Source organism: Polistes dominula, unplaced genomic scaffold, assembly GCF_049000335.1.
Source record: "Polistes dominula isolate Pdom_NZ unplaced genomic scaffold, Pdom_raw_medaka contig_18, whole genome shotgun sequence".
Lineage (NCBI taxonomy): Eukaryota > Metazoa > Arthropoda > Insecta > Hymenoptera > Vespidae > Polistes > Polistes dominula.
This window is the reverse complement of record NW_028301164.1, coordinates 2,884,788-2,897,346: the sequence shown is the minus strand read 5'-3', so window position 1 is coordinate 2,897,346 and position 12,559 is coordinate 2,884,788. Positions and strand designations below refer to the sequence as shown.

The 12,559-nt window shown below is 27.9% G+C and overlaps 1 protein-coding gene across 3 annotated transcripts in view; it reads left to right on the top strand.

The window, feature by feature from the left end:
- Positions 1-9,128, top strand: part of GluRIB (Glutamate receptor IB) — a 212,963-nt gene extending 203,835 nt beyond the window's left edge. For 2 of the 3 annotated variants that reach the window (XM_089178946.1, XM_015328452.2), the window contains 3 exons: positions 422-668; positions 828-902; positions 3,782-9,128. In XM_089178946.1, the coding sequence (XP_089035072.1) occupies positions 422-668; positions 828-902; positions 3,782-3,856 (397 nt within the window). In that variant the 3' untranslated portion in view covers positions 3,857-9,128. Of the gene's footprint in view, positions 1-421; positions 669-827; positions 903-2,110; positions 2,166-3,781 lie in introns of all 3 variants that reach the window. The other variant, XM_015328453.2, reaches the window with a different exon arrangement.
- The last annotated feature ends 3,431 nt before the right edge of the window (positions 9,129-12,559 follow it).

Here is a 12,559-nt window from a genome sequence, read left to right as displayed (position 1 = left end):
CAAAGTCAGAGATATTCTTTTTTTTTTTTTTTAACAATTCAATCGAACCAATGTACAAATTTTTACGATTAATTTCAAATCTTATTGGGTTGTTCGGAAAATTCGTGAAGATTTTCGGTAGATTGCGTAAAGTTCTTTTGCTTAAAAAAAAAAAAAAAAAAAAAACACCTGAGAAGTTCTACAAGTTCTAAAATTTTTAAATTACGCTTAAAGATGAGAAAAAATTTATGGAACAGAATGGCACTTATATATAATTCCATAATTTAAAAAAAAAAAAAAAAAAACCCCTTATAAATGCGTTGCATTTCAATCTTTCATCAAAATCGGCACGAACTTTCCAGACAATTCGATATATTTTAAAAGTAAAATTTTGTTTAAATAATAAAATGTTTTGTTTTATCATTTATCATCTATTTCGCAGAGATTCGATCAACCTGGCCGTATTGTCGTTGAAAGAAAGTGGAGAATTAACCAAATTAATGAATCGATGGTGGTACGATAGAACGGAATGCAGGCATGGTGATAAACAGGACCCATCTAGGAACGAATTATCATTGAGTAACGTTGCTGGAATCTTTTACATTCTGATAGGTGGACTTCTACTTGCATTGGCAGTTGCCCTATTAGAATTTTGTTACAAATCACACACTGAAGCAACCAGAGCTAAGGTATTCTCGTAACATTTCATTTCAAAAATAAAACCATATAATCAAAATTATTATTACATTATTAATATAATAAAATAATTAGTATACAATATAATATTATTTATAAAATTATGTGAAATTGATTGAACCTATTTTTTTTACTTCCTTTTTATTTTTTAGATACCACTATCGGATGCAATGAAAGCAAAAGCAAGGTTGACGATTGGTGGTGGTCGAGATTTCGACAATGGCCGGGTGAGTCGGTGTCATAGCTCGTTCAACACACATACACGCATACCAAAACAATAATACATACACACACATACACATGATCGGTAGAAATCGTCTCTTTTAAAAAGAAGGAAGAAAGAAACTCTTGATCGAACTAACAAACACAAATAAATATTTCATTGAAAATCAATTAGATAATTATTACAGATGAAGCAGTTTCTTTCATCTTTTTATTCAAAACACTTCAAAGTCTTATAAAAAAGGATGGAACCTTGACAGAAGTGCTAGTATTTATATATGTATAGTTAAAACTTTCTATATTATCTCTAATTAATATTTATTTAATTAATAATAATCGTTATATCATATATATTCAGTTTAAAAATCACTAAATGTTGTTTATAATTAAGATATTAATTCTTTTTTAATAGAACAAAATTAGATTTGGGAAAAGTATACTTTTTATTAATGTTTTATACTAATGAATTTTTCTCAATAAAATAATAGTGAACTTTTCCTGAATTCATTTCAATGAAATTTTAAACATTGTAAAATTTTAATCAGTGATCCTTGACTGAACATAAAAAATGATATATTTTCATAGAAAAAAAAATATATATATAAATATAAGATCTAACCTATACATATAAAAATACAAGTTAGATACACACATAGAGTACGCTTGGCATGCAGTTAGCAGCGTATAAACGTTAACACACACTCGTTTGGTCGGACCCCAACGAGTATATCAGTTCTATATATATTTTGTTGGTGTCTCAATGGACACCTTGATGATGGTCAGTTCGACGAAAATGTACAACGTCGAAATCAATGATGATGATGATGATGATGATGATGATGATGATGATGGAACGAGAAGACCCTTATAAACTATTGCATACTGTATATATGAATATATAAATATATATACATATATATACACTTACATATATATATATATTTCACTACTACATTACTATTATTATTATTATTATTATTATTATTACTAGCGTACGTGTATACATTATGCATAAATAGATTTTTTCGGTGCGTGCGATGTGCGGCTGGCTGGATGTGTTGCGCTCATATAATTTTTTTTATATATTTTTTTTTTTTATATTATTAATTTATTTATTTATCTGTCTCTTCTCTCATCCGACGATTGCAGAGGAGGCGTATTATTAATTATTGCTCGTTTGCGCATTTCGTTCTACTTTTGTTTTTGTCTCTAGTGGTACGGACTCCAGAGTTAGACGGAGGATGCATGCGCCTTTCCCGGGACCATATGTGAGTACTTTAGCCCGTTCATTTTTATCCCTTTTCTGTCTCTCTCTCTCTCTCTCTTTCTCTTTCTCTTTCTCTTTCTATTTCTCTTTCTCTCTCTTTGTCTTCTCTATCTTATCTTTCTATCTTATCTGTCTATTTTTTTTTTTGTTAATTTTCTTCTCATTTTGTTTCTACCAAATCAGTCGAATAAATGCGTGCGATTTTTTTCTATATCAATAACAACACACCATAAGCAAAAGATCGCACCAATTTTATCGGCAGAATTTTAATATTAATTTCTTTATCTCTGTCTATTCGTACAAAGTTTCTTTTTTTTTTTTTATTCTTCTTTTTCTTATTATTATTATTATTTTAGAGCTTTAAATGTTCACACATCACTTACGAACTATCGTTTAACCCAACTCAATGTGCTAATTAGTTTTTTACATGAATACAAATTATTTGTTGATTTTTGATAAAAAATATTTTGATTGATAATGATTTTGGAAATTTTGCTTTCTTTTTCTCTTTCTCTCTATTTCTCTTTTTCATTTTTTTTTCTGACCATTTCATATGATCCTAAAACCACCCCCTACTGTTCCTTTGTACTTCTAGTGTGTATATAAATATACATATATATATATATATATATACCGATGTGACACGATTTGAGATACGATGATTTATTATTTTTTCAAAGCTTTAATAATCATATCATATTATCCTGATTTTAAATCTTTCCTCTTAGACGAAGATCGAGAAGTTGAGCAGCTTATTTGCGCATAATTCGCATGGCTTCAAAAGCAAGCTCTTTAGCGAGTCAACAAGTGGAAAACATTATTATGACGCATCGCATGTCGCTTTTAAAAAACAATTTTGTAAGCTTCGTAGATGAAAATGAAAAAGGAAAGGAGACAAAAAAAAATAAAAAAAAGAACAAAATATATTAGAATATAAAAAGACAAATTATTAAAAGAGAAAGAAAAGATATCACGAAACTAGTTTGTGAATTCATTTACATGACTAATTGATTTCAAGGTTTTTCGACGTCCGAACGAATAATATAATGATATTTATTTAAATTTATAATGAAAATAATTAAAATTTAAAACAAACAACGTCCGTGGGAAGTAAAATAATTCAATAGCAAAATTTCACGAATCAAATTAGTGACATAAATCTTATTCAATTTTTCTTATAAATATAATTTCCTATAAATATAATATAATTTAAATTTCTTATATAAATTATATTTAAATTTATTAAATTATATATATATTATTAAATTATATAATATTATATTATATGAAAAAATTTTATTATATAAATTACATAATATAATAATTAAATTATGTAAAATTATATAAATATATTTCTTATAAATATAATATAATTTGTAATATAATTTATTTCTAATATAATTTGTATTTCTTATAAATTATATTTAAATTTATAAAATTATATAAATATATTATATAATTATAATTTACATTTCTTACAAATTATACATAAAACAAAATTACTTTCCACAGACGATTGCAATAAAATATGTTAACGAATTAAAAAAAAAAAAAGAAAGAAAAAATATTTTAAAAATAAATTAGAGGAAAGAATGGTATTAACGAATAAATTTTCAGTACTACGCCCCAGCAAACGCGATTGGGACTACCGAGGGCGACCAGGTGCACAGCAATACCCATACTCAGGTGTAAGCTACTCGGACAGCTCGGCAGGTGAGTCGCCAGCTATTTCATTGCCGACACCACCACCACCACCATTGATGGCACCACCACCACCGCCACCTAGAAGACCACCTAGAAGGAGTGTAACCTTCGCGGATTCACCACCTAAGAGTCCTAAGAAGGTTTTTTCAAGGTTCCCACGAAGGACGTCTAGCGTCGCGACGTTAGACGTCGCGGTACCTTGGACTCCTGTCTCACCTAGGCATTGGACAATGCGAGACGGCAAACCCGAGTACGTCACCTGAATAATTTAACAACAAAATTTAATCAAATCAAATAAACAATATATATGCTAGCACCTAATGGTTAAACAACTAAATATATCGAATTTCCGAACGATGATTTAATTTTTTTGTTTATTATTAAATATGTCACTCTTCGTATATAACATTTTTATAATATTAACAAACGAATATTCATTTTTATCCCATAAAGCAGAGTTTTTGTTTTCTATTCGTTTATATCATCACGCTTTAAATCACTAACAAGTATTTTATTTGTTATAATTAATTAAATAAAGTCAAATTGTTTCTTAATACAATTAATTAAATTGTTAACCATGTAACAAAACTTTTTTTTAATCACCAATTTAAATTATTTATTTATTAATGTGTGAAATCACTTACACACAATATTCGTAATATTTCTTTTTATCGACGTCTAATCGAATCAAATTGATTCCTAATATAATTAATTAAATTTCTAACTATGTAAGAGTTATTTTCCCAATCACGAATTTAAATTATTCATGTATTGATGTGTGAAATCACTTACAAATATTCCATATATAATTAAATAAATTTCTAACTATGTAAGAGTTATTTTCTCAATCATTAATTCAAATGATTCATTTAACAATGTGTGAAATTACCCACACACACACACACACATTTATTTTAATCATACTATTATTTTTCTATTTAACGTTAAATCGAATCAAATTGATTTTTAAATATAATGAAATACATTTATGATAATGTAATAAATATTATTATAACAAAAGACAATGCTTTATGGGAATTTATGCATTAACGTAACACTGCCAAAAATTTTCTAACGATTTACTTAAGTACGCGGCATGTGTTCTAAATCATAAAATTAATAACATTAATTACGGGGCGACATAAAATTAAATCCAAGTTCGGAAATGACGATATATTTCACTCTCGTATCTTCGGACGAGAACGCGTTTGTAAATTGTAAATAATTGTATGAGAATCAAATAGAAGAATCAAAAAAAAAAAAAAAAATAAGAACAAAAGAAATAAGAAAGGAAGAAAGAATGACAAAAAAAAAAAGGAAAGAAAGAACTCGAACAAAAAAGAAGAAAAAGAAAATTAATCGTTCAATTCCATAGTAAAACGATGGTCCTGGGATGGGTGCATGTGCAAACCAGTAATAAAATAATAAAAAATAATAATTACTCGTCACACACTAAAACTGCCATTTCTCACATTTAAACGAGATACATATAAATCAAACGAAGAGTAGATGAAAAGGAAAGAGTGAGAGATAGAAAAGAAATCAAAGAATGAAGAAAATAAAGAAATGAGAGTGGCGTTAACTGTATAATATAAATACATATAAATATTATAATAATTATTCGATATACGTGTAAACACTTACATCGAATATACGCGTATCGATACTCGCAGCGAGATAAGAAATATAATAAAAGAAGTGGGGGGGGGGATGCGAAATTTAAAACAACAAAATGAAGAAAAAATAAATGGAAGAATTTTGAATGTAACTCTGTCACGTGCCAAGAGAAATAAATAAATAAATAAATAAAAATAAAATAAAATACACACACACACACAAGAAAGAAAGAAATGAAAAAATAAAAAATATTGGAAATATAGGAATGAAGACGAAGTGTCTCACAGATCGTGACACGAATATTAACTATTACTATTATTATTATTGCTAGTTATTCTTATTGCGAATTAATTAATTATACTTCACTATAGTATATATATATATATATATATATATCCGGTGTAAACTATTTTGTGCAGTGCGAGCGCGAGCTTGAAAAGAAATCGCGTAAACAACCAAGTTGGATCCACGAGAATTTTTCACTAAAAAAAAAAAAAAAACAAACAAAACTGTATAATCACGTCGAGCGTGTGTGTATGTTGCGAATGTAATAGTCTATACAATTAAATACAAATATAAATATATATATATACCTATAGACGTTTATTAAAGGTAATATATTATATAAATATATATATTATATATATATAAATATATGAACGTACGAATTGTATGAATTATTGCGTATGTATGAATGTATGTACGTATGTACATGTGTGAGAAATAAAATGAATATGAAAGAAACGTGTCGTGTGTGTATGAATCAAATGTTTTACGAATCGTATGTATGAGTTTAGGTTGAATCGTATTAAAGGGCGTTATATGCGAGTACCTATATCGATCTTTTATTATACGATATCTCGAATCGATCCGAAAATCCGATTAAGTAAGCTTGAAAATAATCTTACGTCGATAGTTTGGTTCCAAAAAAAAAAAAGGAGGATTACCGATTTCAGAAAAAATAATATTCATCGTTGCGAGAAAAAAGGGTTGGTGCCAAAGTTAATGATAATTTACGTCGTATCGGATCTACTTCGTGTTTGCTATACTTGTTAATAGTTGTATAAAATAATATATTTCTAATGAATGTCGAAGAAAACGTTTTGAATAAATTATTTAACGTGTGGTAGAGGAAACGTATCCGATTTTACACATGGATTAAGAAATTTAAATTAAAACTTAGCATTAAAAAAAGGAAACGATTCTTTCTTTTTTTTTTTTTAATCCATTGGCTGTTGACAAAAAATTAATTAAAAATTAATATTTGTACACACACACACACACACACACACACACAATTTGTACGCGTCAATTGAAAATAATTTCTGATTTAAAAAAATGTCATTTATTTGTCGATACGATTGATGGATCATTTTGTAAAATAATTTTAATCAAATTGTCGCGATATTTTTGCTAAACTTTTCTTTCTTTTCCTTTTTTTTTGTTTTCATTTTTTTAAATCCTACATTCGCGATAAAGTCTCGCTTTTCGAAGTAAAACGGATCGGACGACGTAAAAAATAATATAATATCTAAACGAATAAATGTCAGCACCAGAGACACGACGTGTGTAACTGAAAAATATCAAAAGTTGTTTGTTGAAAGAAAAAAAAAAAAAAAACAAGTCATTCGAACGATCCGACAAAAGTATCGTTACAGTTTTTCATATGTAAATAATATCGTCGTTGTTTATACCACAAAATAAATAAAGTAAAAGAAAAAATAAGCAAAAAAAATAAAACGAACAAACAAACAAACTAACTAATTAAACATTCATGAGAGAAACGTTCGCAAAAATCTTCCTTTTTATAAAACATTATGTTACATTACATCTTTCAATCAACACGTTCGAGACAAAAATGAAAATGAATGATCAAAAGATTAATGATAATGATAATGATAAGATAATCGAACCCAGTTTCATGCGTTGCGATTTAACTAAATCATATCGTCAGACTTTTCTTATTAAACGATGCATTGTTATCTATCATCGATTTAAACGAAGAAAAAACAAATAAATGAGACAAGATGAAAATAGAAAAAAAGAACAGAGAAGAAAATAATTAAACGATAGATAATTCAATGCGTATCGATTAAAAAAAGAAAACCAAAAAAAAAAACCAAAAAACTAAAGATAGGTCGTTAAGAAAAAAATAATTAAATAAAATAATAATAATAATAATAATAATAATAATAATAATAATTATAATAATAATAACTATAATAATAATTATAATAATAATAATAATAACTATAATAATAATTATAATAATAATTATAATAATAATAATTACTAAGAAAAGCTAAAACTAATGATAAACGTCAGATGCGTGAGGATGTGTTTCAAAATAAGCGAAAGATATAAGAATAAAATACAAAAATTAAAAAAAATATATCCAGCTGATACCAGCCGCTCCTCCCTATCCACCCACAATTTCCTATCCTTCCTGAAAAAATATAATAAAAAAAAAACGCAAATAAATAAATAAATAAGAAAATACGGAGAATCTCGAACGAAAGGAAGGCGATTAAAACGATTACTTTGACGCAACGCTAAATTACATACTTATGTAGCGTCTGTCTTTTTATGTACGTACGTGTGTATGTGTGCATGTGTGTGCGTGTATGCGTGTGTGCATCCGATCACGTAAGCGAGAGGATCATCGAAAATTACGTAAAAAATATCAAAATAATTCAAAAATCAACTAAGTGAATTAAATTGCAATGATTGAAAATACAAGTTTTGAAAGTGTAACAACAACAACAACAACAACAACAACAACAACAACAATAAGAATAACAATAATAATAATAATTATGGAATGAAATAAAAAAACAATAGTTTGATTATATGTAATTTTTGAATTATGCTTCTTTGAACGTCTCGCTTACATAGAAAGTTGTTACATATTTTAAACACCTGTTCGATTTTCGATTCTAATTATGAACAAAAGATAGAAAAGAAAAAAAAGAAAGAAAGAAAGAAAGAAAGAAAGAAAGGAAGCGTTTGTAATCGTCGTTGTTTTCGTCGTCGTCGTCGTCATCGTCGTGGTCGTTTGCTCACTGGCGAACGATTTCCGTGTTGGATGTTCATCGTAAAAAACTTTTTCTATCCTTCTATTTACCTTGATGAATAATAAAAAAAAAAAAAAAAAAAAAAAAAAAAAAAAACAAGAATGAAAAAACACCGCAAAAATGAGATGCGATTATTATATGCGTAATAATTATAATAAAAAGAAAAAAAATGGACAAAAAAAACGGAGATAAAAAATAACCACCACCAACAACAACAACAACTTCATGAAAATACTAAATCCCCCCCCTTCGCGTACCGTCCCTGCGCTGTTGCAAAAATGAAACGAACAAATGCATTAAACAAGAAAAAAAAATTAAAATAAGAATAAAAAAGTAACAACACTTCGTGTCATTTTTATGTTTTATTTTTTTTATTTTTTTTCATTTTTTATTTTTTTTTATTTTTTCTATAAACGCCAGGCAAAGTTTCAAAGTTTCATTTCAAAAACGTTCCTTTTAAATCCACGCATCAACCAAACTAATTTTATCTTCGATCAAATATAAATAATAAACAAAAGTATGAACAATTTGCAATTAAAGTAAAAAAAAAAAAAAAAAAAAAAGAAAAATGTCACCGCTTTTAATCAATCGTTGCAAATTTTTAATCTGACCTACCACCATCCTCCCTTTTCCCCCATCGGTTTACATTTATTTAATGTTATTAATATTTAAATAATAAATTATATATATTTTAATCTCTTGTGCTGAAATTTAATTTATGGTAAAACAAAGCGGGGACCCGTTGTTGTACGGTGCTCTCACCTTTTATGCGTCAAATATTTCAACACGCACATTAGTTTTAATAAGAATTATTATTTTAACACACGTATTATACAAAAATGCGAACGTATTATCTATGTGGTAGCTTCGATATTTAAGAAAAAAAAACCAAACAAAAGCAAAACCAAAACCAAAAAACCCAAAAAGAGAAATCAAAAACAAGATGACCTCAAAATATTTACTACGGGACAATTTAGTCCCGTGATTGTCCTGCTTCTTTGAAGGACGATTTTTAAAAAGAAGAAGAAGAAAAATAAAAAAAAAAAAAACTGCGTAAAGAAAAAAAAAGAAGAAACAAAGAAATAATTGAAGCGAGACGCGAAATATTCGATCGCGATGGAAGAAAACATTTAATTGAATAATAGAAATAAATAAATAAATAAATAAATAAATCATCGATAGGGAATATACCTTCGGAATGGAAATACGTATTTAAAAAAGAGAGAATGGAAAAGAAAAAGAAAAAACAATGTTGATATCGTTGTAAGGGAGGATGGACGTGTCGAATCAAAGAGTTGACGAGAAACGAATAAAAAAAAAGCATAACATAAAATTATATTATAACAAATTATAAAGTATAAAGACAAGAATCAAAAAAAAAAAATAGGGGGGATATAAGGAGGAAGGAAAAACTAAAAAACAAAAAAAAATAACTCACCGTCTTCCAGTTTTGTCCATTCAAACTTTGTGTAATTAATTGAGTTTGGAATTTCACGCTTGTTCTTCGATTCGAATATCATCCGTCGTCTCCCATGTGGGTAAAAAAATAAAAAAATAAGAAATACAAAAAAAAAACAAACAGAAATTCGTGGCGTGATGCGATGAAAGAAAACAAATTAAAAGTAGCAAGAGGAAGAAAAAAAAGAAACAAGAAAGAAAGAGAATAATTAAATAAATAATTAAATAAATAAATAAATAAAAATCCCTTGTAAACCGTTGTATACCAATTAAATTTGTCACAATACAGGATTGTTTATTTAAATGTACATCAACCTCCTGTCCTTTATTATTAAATCAAATCTAAAATAATTAATCATTAAATAATTTTCCATCATTTTCTTTCAATATTTTCCGTTAGTTCTTTTATTATATTTTTTTTTTTTTTTTTTTAATTCTTTTCTTTCAATCGTAAAATATTTAAAATACATTTCAAAGATTCTTTAATAAGTTAAATCCTTTTAAATAATCCTAAAGCTTTCATTTTCTTTTGTTTTTATTTTTTTTTTTTGTGTAAACTCTATAATGAATCGTACGTAAAATCGTAGGTACGAACAAACTCTTACAATAAATTAGTCTCTTTTGCGCTAAATGAAACACGTTTAAAAAGAAGAAGAAAAAGGAAAAAAATAAACAATAAAAAGGAAAAGGGAAAGAAAAGAAATGGAAAAAAAGAAGAAGAGGAAAAATGAAAAAGAAAGGGTACGTACATTCTTACTTTAAGCCGTGGGACTGCACTGCGGAACCACTTTTAATGATTTATGCAAGAGACAGTCAGAAATCCTAGCGCATTTTCATACCCGGGGTCTTATGGGCTATGCCGCATTATACTCTAACGCAAGAGATTGTATAGGAGAATTTTGTGGAGGAGGGGGAAGGGGTGGCTAGATTGTTTGAAACACAAAACAAAAAAGAAAAGAAGGAAAAATACCTAAATAAATGAACATAAACCCTTTTTTATTATAATACGTATGTTCATCTTAAGGAGAACAACCTCTGTGTTGTTCTATCCTAATATTTCAATTTCAAACGAATATTTAGAAAAAAAATACCATCCAATCCCATATGCTGGTTCCTTCCCCACCTCCCAACTTACCCATTTTTATTTCGTTTTTTTTTTCTTTTCATGAGTTTCTTCTCTTACGTTAACAATTTGCTAATTTGTAATTCCCCTTATGATCTCGAATTATCAGCAGTATAATAATACATATACACCGACACATAATTATATCGAGACTTTCTTTGACGATTTTGCAGTGATAATCTACAAGCATACATAATATTTGGACATCATTCGGTCGAAGCACTCGTCATGGAGTTATTCTGCTTCCGCAAACATTCATAGTTTGCTTCAAGCAAAGTATTCACCGAGTTTCTTCCTATCTTCATTATCTTCTATCGTCGAGACTACTACCACCTCAAATACGCTTAACGCAAGCTCGACCTAATTTACTACTAATTTTCATTCGTCCAACATCTTTTTTTTCTTTCCTTTTTTCCAACTATTAAACAAATAACAGCATGTTAAATAATAAATACGCGTATACGCACATCATTGAATAAATTTTGAAACATAATATTCAGTCATTGACTATGCAAATCGTATTTATTAATATTAATTATAATTTCGATCAAATTTATACGATGATCTAACTATAGTTGTTTCAAAGTAACCTATGACTATGACGTCACTGAGACAAAGGGGAATAGGTTGTAGGGTGCCTGACGTATAAGGACGGAAATAAATATTAATATTCTATGTGAAAATTCGTGTGGCCCGAATCTCTCTCTCTCTCTCTCTCTCTCTCTCTAGGCGAATATATATACATACATATATATGTTTGTGACGGTATTTTATAACGTGTGTGTGTGTGTATGTGTTACTTTCGATATCGGTCACGAAAAGCGTAAAAGCTATCGCCTTTTCTCTTTTTATCACCTACAACACGTTATTTACATACATAGAATACGTACGTACATACGTACGTATATAATACATAGGTATATTATTTATATATATAAATATACATATATACGAGTTTTCCAATTGTCTGTCGTCCAACGTCATAAAAGGCTGTCGCGTGTGAAGGATCATAAAGAGGGGTGGTGGTGGTGGTGGTGCGCTTACATTCACCAATCAACTACCGCTTTTAAACCGCAACTAATGTTGTTGCTAATGATATAAATAACGCGACACATATTATACCAATTTCCGAGGCTATTGTCGTTTAATAACGTTATGCGACAACTTTTCTATATGCGTTTTAATATTAGAATACAAATAGGAAGTTGTTCCTTGCACCTATGTTAACAAAAACATTTTTAAAATTCAAATTAAAAGAACTGTAAATCAATAATTATTATCACGTTTAATTATTTTATGATAAATAACAATTGATATCACAAATTATCGATATTATCGTTTATATAAGGTAATAATAGATAAATACAGTATTATCTTTATAACGAATAACGATCGGATTACACGTGAAATGAAATATTC